We start from the raw sequence: 15,790 nt of genomic DNA on the forward strand, positions 1-15,790 counted from the left end.
CTACCTGGATCCCCTCACTTAATCCTGCTATCATTTCTCTGAGGTAGATGTTGTCATGACTGTTTCATTTCAGGGAGGCACAGAGCGTTTAATAAAGAATTACCTTCATGGAGGGTTGCCTGCTGAGTCCCTCCAGGGAAATTATGAAAAGCTCAGGAAAGTAGATTTTTTTTAAAAAGATTGATTTATTTTTATAGGAAAGTCAGCTTTACAGAGAGAAGGAGATATAGAGAGAAAAAAGATCTTTCATCCGCTGGCCTATTCTCCAAGTGATCGCAATGGCTAGAGCTGAGGTGATCTGAAGGCAGGAGCTTCTCCACGGTCTCCAATACAGGTTTAGGGTCCCAAGGCTTTGGGCCATCCTCTGCTGCTCTCCCAGGCCACAAGCAAGGATGGGAGCCGGATGGGAAATGGAGCAGCTGGGACATGAATAGGTGCCCACATGGGAACCTGGCAGCTGCAAGGCGAGAATTTAGACAATAGGCTATCTTGCCAGGCTGAGAGAGATGAATTTCAAAACACTGCAAGAAGAGTCTGTCATTATTTTCCAGAGGCATTAATTAAGACCTCTGTGGCAACAGAGGTCAATCTTATAACAACACCTGCTGGCAAGGATAAAGGGGGGAGAGGAAGTACCCCACTCCACTGCTGGTGAAAGTGTGGACTAGCACACTCACTATGGAAGTTAGTTCGGAGAGTGCTTGGACAGCTAAAAATTGATCTACCTTATGACCCAGCATTACTACTCCTGAGAATATATCCAAATGAAGTGAAATCTATACACGAGAAAGCAACCTGCATCCCTACATTCACAGCAGCACAATCCATAATAGAAAAGACGTAGAAACAGCCTAGATGTCCATCGAAAGAGGAATGGATAAAGAAACTGTGGCACATCAATTCCATGGAATACTACACTGCCATTTTGTTTTCAACATCTTCAGTACCTGTTCACCTCATTAAGAAACAAAATTCGGACTTAAAGGTAAACCTCTGGGTTGATATGATGGCTCAACAGGCTAAGCCTCTGTCTAAAAGTACCAGCATACCACATGAGTGCTGGTTCATGTCCCAGCCGTTCCACTTCCCATTCAGTTCCCTGTTTGTGGCCTGGGAGAGCAGTAGAGGATGAACCAAAGCCTTGGGACCCTGCACCCATATGGGAGACATGGAAGATGCTCCAGGCTTTGAACCAGCTCAGCTCTGGCCATTGCAACCATTTGGGGAGTGAATCAATGGATGGAAGATCTTTCTTTCTTTATCTCCAATAAAAATAAATAAATCTTTTTAAAAATAAATCAACCTCCAGTGGGTTACAGAATAATAACTAGAATAATATCACTTTATTCTCAACATACATTTTTATGAACATTTTTCTAACTATGCTGAGTGGCAGTGAGTTTGCTTTAAAAAAAAAGACAGGTTTTGTTTAAAAAAAAAAAAAGCTTATCTGAGAGACATGGAAAGTAAGTATATGCATGTGAAAAAGAGGGAGAGCATTTTTCCATCTACTGGTACTCAACCCAGCTCTCTAACATGGTAGCAAAACCCCAACTATTTGAGCTATCACTCTTGCCTTCCAGGAGGCACAGTAGCCCAAAGCTTGAATAGTAAATGGAAGAGGACCTGAACCTAGCCACTTCATTGGGATACCACCATTCCAAGTGACATCCTTAACGGCCATGCCAAATGTTAACCTGCGACTTTTTTGTACATATGACATGACATTTTCTTGAATAAGTTTGAGGAATGCTGAGTACATGAAAGTGTAGATGTCTGTATATGGCTTGATGAATTTTGGGCAGAGTCTGGAGTCTGGAAAACACTATTCTGCAGCCATTTTGACCAGAGTCTTATATTCTTAAGAGCACTGATCTTAGATAGATCTAGGTTGAGTACCAGCTCTACCATTCACTGGCTAAGCAGCTGTAACAAGCAGTTATGACCTCACTTAGTCTCATTTTATTGACCTATACAGAGAAGGTGATAATGATAGCACTTTCTTCCCAAGGCATCTAGGGAGGTGATGATTTAATGTGTTGCTCACTGTGAATGCTTCTTATGAGTGAGCACCAGAGTACGCAACAGCCACAGATTTCTGCAGCACAAGCATTTGCAGGGATTTCCAGGACACCTCAAGTTCAAACTATTGGTTACAACACACAGACTTGGGAAGACATCTCCTTAGTCCCTTCATTGTTACCCATCTCGCCTATTATTTACATGAGAAGTTTCTACATTGCCAGCCCTTAGCCCCATCCCCTCCACTGCTCCTGTCCTTGAGTAGCTTCCCATTTTCAAGACATATGACTAAACCTGCTGGCACATCCCAGTCATGCCTGGCACACAGTTCTTGTTTGCTGGAGCTGCTGCTCCTGAGGCATGCACCTCCCTGGGGGTGGCATTTGGGGATACAAAGATGGATTTAGCTGCATCTTCCCCCAGAAGTGACTCAGCTCCTGGAAGCTCAATAACAGCAATGGCAGTTGGAGCCCTGGGGACTGTTGTGCCATAATGCTTCCCCTTTCCACACAGCCAACACATCTCTGCTTGGGAATGTGCAATAGATTCATGTAAGGACTGGCTTGTTTAGCTGGCTCCAAGCCCTCCTCCTGCCTCCTCTCAGGGTTTGTCCTACTCATACAAATATCACTTGGCAGCTGCTGGATGCCAGCCTTCCAGCAGGAAAAGGTTGAGAAGGAAGCATCTTAGGATGCTATTTCTATCACACAAGTTCAGACCTCAAGGAAACCAACTGTGTATGACATTCGTTTATCACATCTGGTGCCCCATTTCTCAGTCTGTTCTGAAGACATTCTGCATGAAGGTCCCTGAGCATGACCTCCAGTCCAGAGTTCTCTTAATCCCTGAAGGAAAGGGCAGGAGACTGCTCTTGTAATAGTCTCCTGAGATGAGCACTGTGCTCACTAACATATACGAACCCTACTTTTCATGTCCCTAAAGCAATATAAATACAGGTTGACTACCTTTTACCTAAAATGCTTAGGAGCAGAAGTGTTTGTCATATGGGAGTTTTTCAGATTTTGGTATATTTATATAGACTTTACTGGAACATCCCTAATCTGAAACCAGAATTTCAGAACATTTGGGATTTTGGATTTTTGATTAGAGCTGTTCAATCTGGCACTGTGGTGTAGCAAGTAAAGCTCCTATCTGCAATGCCAGCATCAATACGGGCATCATTTCAAGTTCTGGCTGCTCTACATCTGATCCAGCTCCCTTCTAATGTGCCTGGGAAAGCAGTAGAGGATGGCTCAAGTGCTTAGGCCCCTGCACCCACGTGGGAGACCCAAAAGAAGCTTCTGGCTCCTAGCTTCAGACTGGCCAAGTTTTGGCCATTGTGGCCACATGGAGAGTGAAACAGATTTCTCTCTGTTTCTCCTTCTCTCTTTGTAACTCTGCCTTTCAAACAAATATATATTAATCTTTTTAAAATCTGATTTTACGATACAATTCCACAGGCCTTGGTATTTCCCTTATCTCCTCCCCAATTCCCTCCCCCTTAACTGAGTTCCCCTATATTATTATTGTAGTATAGTTCTTCATAAACAGTACTACTTCCATCATTGAGGGCATGCACAATGGCAGAGTGTCCAGCATCCTACTGTCAAGATATAGTAAACAGTTTCATTGGCAGTCCATCTTTAGTCTGGAAGCAGAGATGCGTACTGCATTGTATCCTCACATTTGGAAATGTTAGTCTCCATTTCACTGCTACTGTACATCCCCTTAAATGGAAAACCACAAAACAAAATCAACAGGAAGAAAAATAGAAATTTATAATGCCATGAACTTAAATAACATGCTCCTAAATATGATAGTCTCCATTACACAGTTACAATATATCCTCTTAAATGAAAAGCCACAAAACAAAATCAAAACAGGAAGAAAAAATAAATTAACAACACCATGAAATTAAATAGTATGCTACTGAATGACTAATGTGTTGCTGAAGAAATGAAAAAGAAAATCAACCTTCTTGTAGAAAATGATGCTACTGTATGATCTATGAGTCACTGAAGAATTCAATGAGAAGTGTTTTGAAGAGATGAAACTAACAAAAAAAATATCAAAATCCATAAGATATAGCTTCTGCTGATCCCAACAGGGTTGACCAAAAGCGATCTTCACCACGACACATGATAATCAAGCTCTCTTCAATTGAATATAACAAAAAGATTCTTTAATGTGTATGTGAAAAAAATCAATAGACATATAAAGGAATGTTAATTAAACAGGAAACCTCTCACAGGAAACTCTACAGGCCAGAAGAGAATGGAGTGACATATTCCAGATTTCAGCAGCAAAAAATTGTTGGCCCAGGATAATGTACCCACCAAAGCTTTCCTTTGTCTTTGAAAATGAAACAAAATTCTTTCATGTAAAGAAAATTTAAAAGAATATGCCTCTTCCAAACCTGCCCTACAAATGATATTTAAACATGTTCTCTTGACAGAGAAGAGGAATAGCACCCACCAAAACCAAAGGTAAATGTGAAGAACATCTCAGTAAAATAACAACAGAAGATTAAATCAATGAACAACCCACTGCTAAAATGACAGGACCAAATTACCATCCTTACATATTAACCCTGAATGTAAATGAATTAAACTCATCAATCAAACGTCATAGATTCGTAAACTGGATTAAAAAACAAAACCCATCTATTTTTTGCCTATAGGAGACATACCTCAGCAACAAATATTTATTTATTTTTTATTTTTATTGGAAAGACATATTCACAGAGAGAAGGAGAGTCAGAGACAAAGATCTGCCCTTGAACCTTTTTACCCTAATTAACTATGTAAAGATTGTAAAAAAAAAAATGGAAAAAAATAAAAAAAAAAAGAAAGATCTTCCATCTCCTGATTCACTCTCCAAGTGGCCACAACAGCTGAAGCTGAGGCAATCTGAAGCCAGTATCTGGAGCTTCTTCCGGGTTCCCTACACGGGTGCAAATCCTAAGGCTTTGGGTTGTCCTCTATTGCTTTCCCAGGCCAGGAACAGGGAAGTGGGAGGGAAGTGGGAGGGAAGTGGGAGGGAAGTGGAGCATCCGGGACATGAACTGACACCCCTATGGGATCCTGAAAAGGCAAAGATTTAGCCTCTGAGCCATAGTGTCAGGCCCAGGAAGGTCATTCTTAATGGATATGATGACAGCAAGGACTTTGGAGTAGAATAATCTAATTTTATATCCTGTCCCATCACGTATTCCTTTCCTCAAGCCTCAACTTGGCCATTTAGGAAATAGGGTAGGGCCATGTGCAGTGGTTTAGCAGCTAAAGCCCTTGCCTTTAACACGCCAGGATCCCATATGAGTACCAGTTCATTTCCCAGTGTCCCCACTTCCCATCCAGCTCCGTGCTTGTGAACTGGGAAGCAGCCGAGCACAGCCCAAAGCCTTGGGTTCCTGCACCCACATAGGAGAACTGGAGGAGACTCCTGGGTCCTGGTTTCAGATTGTGCAGCACCGGCATTGCAGTCACTTGGGGAGTGAATCATCGGATGGAAGAACTTCCTTTCTTGTCTCTCCTCCTCTCTATATATCTAACTTTGCAATACAAACAAATCTTAAAAAAAATAGGGTAGCAGTACTTAATATCTAGAGCTGTTCTGAGAATCAAATAAGGCAAAGCAGAGAACTTGATATGTGATAAGTGTTCAATCATGTTTACTATTACTATTATGGAGCAACCTTGGACTTCTGACCCTTTAAAGAGTGGGAACATTATGGTACACTCTTGATTCCTAGATGTGAAGGAAAAGAGGTCTCAGAAAAAAATCATCTACATGCGGAAGAGGCCACCTTGACGAGGCAGGGCCTAAATCTGAATGCAGAAGTGGGCTTAGTTCTTTAGCCTGCCAGCTTGGGACCATCTCAGAGGATGACATGAGGGCCCCTCCCCATTTCAACACGAAGTGACACATAACCTATGTTACAAAATTCTGGAGCTCTCTGCAAATACAAAGAGAAGCAGGCATTGCTGTGAGTGAGATACTGAAGCAAAAAGAGAGAGAGAGAGAAGAAATTTCTGGTAGGCCTATAACTACCACAGCAAATCTGTCCAAGCAACTGCCAAGCAACTTTTTCATTGTTTCTCCTGCCAATAAGGAATTAGCCCAGAGAATGCAGGAAGACCACTCGTTTTAACCTGAGAACCAACTTCAGGAAATTGCCTTTCTCCTGGTTCTGCAGCAATCTGAGCAGTCTTCATTAGTGAAGGAGAGACAAGCAATTCTGAGACACAGAGAGGACATGTTGGCTGTAGGTTACAGAAGAGCATGCCAACTCACCAAAAATGCGCTGGCTCCTGAAAGATCTCGGGGCCAAGGGAGTTGCAGTTACAAGTTCCTGGGAGTTAGCATTCTCCCATGATCCAAACAGGCAGGAGTTGACTTCAGGGAAGTCTGAAAGTCATGGATTCCATCTCCTGGCTCCCAGACAGACCTGCAGACAGAAGGCAGCTTTTGGGTCATGATCTTGGAGTAAGGGAAACACAAAGGAAGTGTGGGAGGACTGAGGAGTTTGTGGGTTGGGGGCTAGCCCTCGGGGTGGATTTTGGGGGGTGGAGTTAGCAGGACTGGGTGACAGGCTATTGGCCTTAGGATACGATAATTTCAGTGGTCTCCCCTGCACCACCTTCTACCTGTAAAGGGCTTTGGGATGCTGCATTTTCTAAGTCTCAGCCATTTGATCTATAAATGTTATCGAAAGGAACCTCAAGTCATATGCAAATATTTAGCATCAGGAATGCTCATTACAGAGGGCTGTTTGTAGTGAGGAAGGGAGATGTGAGGAAAGGGGAACCATCTCAATGTCCATGGATTGGTTAAGTGATGCCATGGATTGGTTAAGTTATTCCAGGCACAGCTACAAACAGAAAACAGCCCATCTTTTCCCACTTCTGAGAAAAGGAGTATCCAAGGGCAGGCAAAAATGCTTACACTTTGCTATGTGAAAGACTAACAAAGAAAATAGAAGGATCCTAACTTTGTATTACAATAATAAGACCTATTCAACGGTGAATAAATGTGTGTATATGCATACATGTATTTTAACCTTTCAAAGTAATAACATCTTGGTGTGTATTTTTTCAATGTTCTTAAAAACTGTTTATATCAATTGCTGTGAAATAATCCATGAACAGACTAATACATCCATCCATACATATATAATATGTAGTGTATATACGCTGCTATATAATATGTTTATGTCATATCAACTTCATGTATGGTTTTATATGTTTGGCAATATTTCTAACTGCCCATCAAAATGTTAACTGCTCTCAAGGCAGTAGTCTTTGGATGACTTTTTTTTCTTAAGACTTATTTATTTTCCTTAAAAGTAGAATTATAGAAAGAGAGGTGGGGATATTCCATTCACTAGTTCACTCCCCAAACAGCCACTCCAGCCAGAGCTAAGCAGGTCCTAGGCTGGGAACCAGGAGCTTCTTCATAGCAGTGCAGGAGCCCAATGACCTGGGTTGTCCTCTACTAATTTCCCTGGTGCATTAGCAGGGAGCTGGATAGGAAGTGGAGCAGCAGGACTCGAACCACTGTCCCTACAGAAAGCAAGCGTGGCAGCCGGAGGATGAGCCCAGTATGTCACCATGCCGCCCTTATGGATGACTTTTTAATTTTTTGTTGTTGGTTTTTGGTTTAGTGTGTGTGTGTGTGTTTCCTACCTGCCTGAGGTAAATTTTCTACATCAAATTTGTATTACTTAGTGACACCACAGGATAATTACTTTCTTGCACCTGGAGTCAACCTCAGTCTTGGGGGTTGGGACCGGGTGACACGGACGTAGTGGACTTGAGGATACTGTGGGGACAAGTTCAGAAACGGGTCAGGCTGGGACTGCCCAACGTCTTAAGGAGCCAGCACGGGCCTTGGTTTCTCAGAGAAACAGGATTGCCGTGCGACTTGAGCCCTTTTCTGTTGCTCTATCAGAACGTTTGGGACTGGGGATTTTGTTTAAGTCAGAAAACACAAAATTCTACATCGACTTACGGCTTTGTAAGCTGGGCGCTTCAGAACCAGGCGGCCTCGCGTGGCGAGTGACTTCGTGGCCGAAGGACAAGCGCCTCCGGCCACTTCCGCTGAGGAAACCAAAGCCCGAGGCCACGAGCCCAGTCTCGCGAGAACTCGTTCTGTCCGGAAAAGTCCATGTGAGGAGAGCTTGCTGGCATTGAGAGAAGCTTTCATTCCCGTTAAAGACCGCCTCCCTTCTCCACCCTGTGACATTGGGAACCAAGACCCTAAGTGAGTTTTACTGGAAATAAATTATAGCTGCTTGGGAAATGTGCCTCCCACTCGCACCCCTATTAGCAAAATCCCACCCCCACTCCCACATTTGCCGGACAGGCTGAGACCTGTGTGTCGCTTCGAGAAGATGAGCGTCGCAGGGGCCAGGCTGTCTGTCCATCCCCCTCATCACACACTCCGCGGTCGCTCTCAGGGTTTGTTCTATCGGATTTCTTGGCAACCCCTGCAGCGTCAGATCTTGACGTCCTGCGTGTTTCGTGTCCTCCCCGTGCAGGTCAGCTGGACATCATCTCCATGGCAGAGACGACCATGATGCCGGAGGAGATCGAGCTGGAGATGGCGAAGATCCACCGTCTCCGGGAAGTCTTGGTCCGCCGGGAGTCTGAACTCAGGTTCATGTGAGTTGCTGGACGCGGCTCCCAGAGCAGGAAGGAGCATGGCAGAGGGAGGACCCGCGATGACCAGGCCCTGGGATAAAGGCCTCTTGTACATTAAAAAAATCATTATCATTTCACTGTTATGCCATCTAGAAGAGTGGGTATTGTTATCTCCTTGCAGTTGAAATTGAGTTCAGGCTATTCTGACTCCACCATCTTTCTGTGCTGGCTACTGGAGAAGGATGCCATCTAGAGGAGTGGGTATTGTTATCTCCTTCCAGCTTTTTGGATGTGCCAGATTCTGCACAAAATGCTTCGTGTGCCTTTCTCAAGGGAGTCCTCAGAGGAAAGTTCTGGGATGTTCCCATTTTACACATTAAAAAAAAAATTCCCTTTTTGCTGGAAATCAATTAAACCACATACTCAAGCATTCAGGAAGAACTCCTGTCTCCCCATGTTTTAAAGGAAACAAAATCTGTGAGTTGGCATTTTAAAGAACTGAAGATTGTGTGCAGCATTGTGTGAGAATGGTTAAGTTACCGCCTGAGGTGCTGGCATCCCATATGAGTGCTGATTTAAGTTCTAGCTGTTCCATTTCCAATCCAGCTTCCTGCTAATGCACCTGGGAAGACAGCCAGTGTTGGCTAAATTACTTGGGCCCTATCACCTTAAGTGAAAGACCAGATGGAGTTTGGGATTCCTGGCTTTTGGGGCTGGCCCGTTTGGAGAATGAACCAGGTGAAAGATTCTTATTCTCTCTCTCTCTTTCTTTCTCTCTCTCCCTGTTATTCTGCCTTTCAAATAAATAAATAAATACGTTGTTAGAGGAAAAAAGTACTAGCAATGCGTTTAGCTTTAAAGCATTGCTGCTGTGGAAATACTGGCTGCCACTTTGCGGCTACTGGCCTTTGTAAACGTGTGTCTGTGTACACACACATATGCATTGTTCCCAGCATCTGCCACATGCCTGGGACTTGGTGCAGAAGGACACTCATAACTAACATTTATTCAGCATGAGCTCTGGCCCAGTCACTGCACTAGCTCTTGACTTGTGATCCCATTGAATTTCCTCATCAAACCCATGCGTCCAACCACTTAAATGTCCAAAGTAGATACTCGAATAAATCAATTTATCTAGAAGACGCAGAAGGATGTGAAGTCATTAGGATGTAGAGCAAGGTCTCAGTGACGTTTTCCAAGGACAGAGTCGGCTTTCGAGCCCCAGAAGTCTTGCTAGCATCCTGCGGACTGGTATGGATGCTAATGACGCTCCCTCCAAGCCCAGCCTGGTACAGTGTGTTCTGTCTGGAGGTGAACCCAGCCCATCGACCTCAGAAATGCAGGAAGGACGCCACAGTGGCTGCAGAGAGGACATAGCACACTCAGATATCTGTGCAAATTTCTCATCCATCATCCTCAGCTTTCCTAGCCAAGAGGCTTGTGCTTCAACACAACAACTTTGTGCTTCAATTCAGTTTCCTAGCTATGAGGGATTCTTGAGAAGCTCGTGGAAAATGAGCATTATGCAAAAAGTTTGCATGAATTTCAACTTTTTTATCTTTTACTTCCATTTTCTACAAAGTTTAGAAAGATCCTTGTATTTTCCTAAGATGATACTTCCAATGATTTAGGTTTATCCTATAAGTGGTTCCTGTTCTTAACTCCATTTTGGAGAAGGAATTCTAGGTTAAGAAATTTGCCCAAGGTTGCACTATAAGGAAACTTCAAAAAGTTCGTGGGAAAATGTGATTAAAAGATAAGGTAGGCATTTGACCCCATGCTTAATATGCTTATGTCCCACTTAAGTGCTTGTATTGGGTATCCAGACTCTGCTCCTGAGCCCAGCTTTTTGCTGATTACAGACCCTAGAAGGCAGAGGTGATGACTTAAGTATTTGGGTTTCTGTCATTCATGTGGGAGACTTGAGTATAATCCTGGACCTCGCTCAGTGCTAGCTTTTGAAAGTATCAGGAAGTAAACCTGCGAATGGGAGTTCTCTGTTTATCTGTCCTCTACCTCTCAAATAAATTAAATTTTTAGAAGATAAGTCTACTTTAGTGCAAAAAAATTTCCAAACTCATGCATCATATGCATTTACCGTGAATTTTGTAAAGATCTCAAAGGCGTATAGATTCCAACAATTTTTACACCAATTAAACTAGCTTTTCATTATATTTTCCACAAAAATGTATAGAACCTCAAAATAAGTTCTATATCCTTCTATTACTTACTGATGAACTAAGTGAATCAATAAAGAAAGGAGAATATAAGCTGTGTAAGGGCCAGGGCCCTTCTTCCTCCCTGTTGAATCTTCCCAACATCTTACAAAGTGCCTTGCACTTATTAGGCCAATTCACTAATTCATTTCTGTCAATGTACAATTAGTTATTCTTTTATATATACATGTTCTTACCCCAACAACTCTCTCTCTCTTTACACACACACACACAGACACACACACGATCCAAGAAGTAGAATAAGAGGAAAATGAAATTTTAGTGCCTGCTAAGTGTTTTTAGGCTTACATGAGGAAGTTCTATTTGCCAGAAGAAATATGACAGCCCCTGATTGAAATAGTTCCAATATCTGCAGCTTTGATAACCATTCTGAGACTGGTTTACGCACACCTGCTCCAAGGTGATCATGTTCATATCTGTCATTGCCTGTGGAGATTGTGTGAATCAGACTTTATTTGATGCCTGGGTACATCCACTCACTTTCATGGTCTCTAGCTGTGCTGACCATTTTAAGAAAGGCTCCAGTGGCTGCTGCTTTCTCTGTAGCCCACCAGCCTCTACATTCAGTGTTATTTTTTCATAGCTTTCCCTGAGCTTGACTGCTGAGTCTTGACCTGCACAGACTCTTCTAACTTCCTGCTATACAGTGAGGAAATGAAAGAGAGAAATGTGGGCTCACCAAGCACCTTGGATCTTCCACATTCTTGATTTATAATTTTGGGCCACAAGAGCTATTTTTTACTGAAGGCCTACTTATATTGCAGTAAATTTTTATTTTTAACTTATTGAATCCTCACAAGAACCATACCTCGTGCACACATGTATATGCATGCACATGATAGGTTCTATTCCTTCAGTTTCATGTTGAGGAAAATGAAACCATAGAGGCAAACTGAGCGACTTGTTTGAGGCCTCTGCTAGAATGAAGCAGAATCAGGATGGGAACCCAGAATATTCATCTTAGAGACAGAACTCTTAACTGTTAACCATTCTGTTACCTTTATTCCCAACACAAGAGCCCTTTTTCTTTTTGCCTACTTCTTCCAGAATGCTGAGGCAAACTGCTGGCTTTATGTCACAATCCTACACTGGGATTTATCTTATTCCACCCTCTTCATCTGAGTGTGGTAGAAACTGAATGGATCCTACTGAGGAAAACCTTTGGACTGCTCTCTGGATGTAGAAATGCTTATTTTGGAGCTCAGAGTGAGGATCTCCAGCTTACTTAGAGTCCAGATTTGTAAAATCTACTTGCTGGAAATTTTCTAGAGTACTTCCTGAACCCTTGTTGTAGGTTTAGGCTCATGCTAAGCCCGTAGCATACACATTGACACATAAGTTGTCCCAGCAAGTGCTTTTTAAGGGAAGGGGTCAGGAGGTACTCCCCCAGCACACCTGCTAGCCCTGAACAAGGTCTGTGAGGTCAGGTTCACTGGCTGAGCCCTCTACTCTGAATACTCAAGTGTGTCTTTCCTTGCTAACTTCGTTTACTCATCCTCTGGTTTCCACCTTTCAAAATAGCAGATCTCTCTTTGTCTCTCTCTCTCTCTCTCTCTCTCTCTCTCTCTCTCTCTCGGTGTGGCAATTTTATCAACTTTACTTGAACAAATCAATAAAACCCCCAAGTCTCATGAGACCTGTCATAGGCAGCAAATGTTTGGGAGATAATTCCTGAAGGCTGCTTTTTTTCCCCTTCCTGGACCCTACGTGTCGCCCGCCTCCTTAGCCCTCCCACTGCTGCCCTATCTTCTTGCCTTTCCTTACTCTGCCCCGCTGCAGGCAAGAGCTCTTGGAGGCTGCCAGAAACCATCGATTCATTTTCTCACCCTTCATTCCAGCACTGAATCACCTCATTAGTTTTTAATAACGTGTCTTGCAGACCCTGGTTGCCTGGCCCAGCTTCTCAGTGGCTCATGTGCCATCCTCCTCCTGCTGTTTATCTGGGTTTCAGATAATTAAGTAGGCTTGGTCTCCATATGGGGGTGGGAATGGTTATCTTCATTTTGCACTAACTTGCCAGATTTTCATAAAAGGGATAGTGTGCCCTGTTTCTCAGCTTGCCAGTGTCAGTTCTTCAGTAGGCAGGGGGAGGTGGGCGTATGAAGGACATATTTCAGGAGCACAGCCCTCAGAGTTCTGATATTTCCACAGCCTGAACTTGAACAGCAGTAACTTCACTTAATTAAACACCAAGTGTGCTGCAAAGGTCAGGCCCTAGGAACCTGGAAGAGACTCAAGGCAGAGGTACTAGAAAGTGCTTGCTTTGTAGACAGTACTTTTGAATATGAGGATTCCTTGAAAAAGCTTATGGAAAATGAATATTCTGAAAAAAAATACATGGGCTTCAAAAAATTTTTGCACCAAAATATACTAATTGTTTTATCTTTTTATTTGAGAAAAAAACAAAATGGATACGGAGAAACAGAGAGGAAAAAAGAGACTGCCAACCTGCTAGAGAAAGCTCTGATTCACTGGTTTATTCCCCAAATGTGTGCAACAACTACGGCTGGAGCCAAAAATTCAATCCAGGAGTTGAATAAGGTTGGTAGAAACCCAGTTAGCTGAGGCATCACTCCTGCCTCCCAGAGTCTGTGCTAATGAGAAGCTAGAGTTGGAAGTTGGAGCCAGGAACAAAGCTCATGTACTCATGAAACTGGGCCATGTTAACTGCTAGGTGAGATATCTGCTCCCCAGCTTCATTAAATACATATGAATATAAATGTGAATGTGACAGATGGAGAATTACCAGGGTTGGGCCAGACTGATGCAGGGAGCTGGGAATTCAATCCTGGTCTCCTGTATGTGTCTGGTAAGGACCCAGCCACTTGAACCCTCACCTGTTGTTTCCTAGGGTCAGCATTAGCAGGAAGCTGTAATTAGGAACAGAGCCAAGGGCCAAATTTAGGGTTTCTGATATAGAATGAGGACATCCAAAGTGATGTCTTAACAGCTAGGCCTGACCCAGACTTATCTTTTTAAATAGAAGATTTACTTATTTGAAAATCAGAGTTACACAGAGAGAGGAAGAGAAGACAGAGATCTTCCATCAGCTGGTTTACTCTCCATATGGCCGCAGTGGCCAGGGCTGGGCCTAGCAGAAACCCAGAGCCAGAAGCTTCTCTCAGCTCTTTCAACTGGGTGACAGGGACACAAGTACTTAAACCATCTTTTGCTGATTTTTCTAGGCCATAAGCAGGGAGCTGGATCAAAAGTAGGGACTCAAATTTGTGTCCATATGGGATGCCAACATCAGAGGTGGTGGTTGTGCTTGTTATGCCACAATACTGCTCTCCCCTCTCCCCAGCTTATCTTTTAACTTCATTTTCCAAGAACCTTAAGAAAAAAATATTTATTTGAAAGGCAAAGCAACAAAGAGAGATTTTTTTCCATCTACTTGTTCACTCCCCAAATGGTTGCAACAGCCAAGTCTATGCCAGACAGAAGCCAGGAGCCAGGAACTCCATCTTAATCTCCTATACTGGTGGGAAAACCCCAATATTTGGGTCAGCATCTGCTGCTTTCCGGGTCCATTAGCAGGAAGTTAGATTGGGAGCAGAGGAGCTAGGGCTGGAACTGGCAACTGATATGGAATGCGGGCATCACAAGCAGTGACTTAACTCACTGCATCACAACACCAGCTCCTTCCACTAACTTTTCAGAGTACTGTCATATTTACTGTGTTGGATACTAGCCAGAGCATATTGCTGTATCAACTCTCAGTTGTTACTATAACCATGTAGGCAGTTAATCACACATGTAATAACCTTCTTATACTGAAGCACAGGCAAGTCAAGTCACTTGCCCAGGATTGCACAGATTCCATTAAACAGCAGATAATGATACAACCTAGTTATTCTGGGTCCAGAGTTCATGCAGTTGCAACCATTAGGACATGGATTTCCTCAACTGGTTTTGATTCCTAGTTCTCTTTCTTATCAACTATGTGACTTAAAGAAAACATTTTGCCCCATTTCAATCTCAGTTTCCCCATGTATACAGTAGGACAATGATTTCCCCCAACCCTCTATCACTGCAGCATTGTAGCAAGGCAAGAAAACGGCCAACATGTTTGAAAACTGGTTGGCTCCTCCTAGGTAGCAAGCATATCAAAATTTCCTTCAGTGGGGCTGGCATTATGGTGTAGCAGATAAAGCATGCCAGCATCCCATATGGAGCCTGTCTGCCCTGCTTCCAATCCAGCTCCCTGCTAATGGTCTGAGAAAAACATTGAGAGATGATTCAAATGTTTGGGCCCCTGCCACCCACATGGGAGACCTGAATAAAACTCCTGGCTCAAACCTTCAGCCCTAGCTATTAGGGCTATCTGGGAGATGAACCAGTGAATGAAAAATCTGTCTCTTCTTCTCTCTCTGTAACTCTGATTTTCAAAACAACAAATCTTTGAAAGTTTTTTTTTTCTTTCTTCCTTTAATGATTAGCACTGTGCTTTAAGAAAGAGTTGAGAATCAAAGCTGCTGAGTCACCTGCAGAGAATACTCAGAAAACATCCTTTTTCCCAAAAGATGCTGGATCTGCCAGTGGCCATTCCTGAGATGGGCTGACTCTCTGTGGATTTCCAACCATCAAGTCCAGGTGTGGACTTGAGTGTGTAATTTTTATTAAAGAATTTTTTAATAAACCCACTTTTTTCACTTTAACAAGCCGATAATTAGTTAAGCAATTTGATGGGAACAGAATTGTTTTATTATGTATTTTTATGTTTTTATGTATGTGTATATATAGTTTATGAACATATTTTTTCCCAAAACACTATGGCAAAATAAACGCAAGGTTTACTTTCTTGCCCATTTTAAACTATAAAATGCAGTGGTTTTAGGTGTAAGGGTAATGTTGTGTAACTACCATCAGCATCCATCTCTAGATGTTTCT

At 42.9% G+C, this 15,790-nt stretch overlaps 1 protein-coding gene across 1 annotated transcript in view; it reads left to right on the forward strand.

Moving 5' to 3' along the window:
- BMERB1 (bMERB domain containing 1) overlaps positions 1–15,790 on the forward strand; it is an 80,519-nt gene that overhangs the window by 35,441 nt on the left and 29,288 nt on the right. The window contains exon 2 of the mRNA XM_040973920.1: positions 8,561–8,684. Coding sequence (XP_040829854.1) covers positions 8,561–8,684 — 124 coding nt within the window. The remainder of the gene's footprint in view (positions 1–8,560; positions 8,685–15,790) is intronic.

The sequence above is a fragment of the Ochotona curzoniae genome, unplaced genomic scaffold (genome assembly GCF_017591425.1).
Source record: "Ochotona curzoniae isolate NIBS_2020 unplaced genomic scaffold, NIBS_Ocur_1.0 contig_2321, whole genome shotgun sequence".
NCBI classification, from domain to species: domain Eukaryota; kingdom Metazoa; phylum Chordata; class Mammalia; order Lagomorpha; family Ochotonidae; genus Ochotona; species Ochotona curzoniae.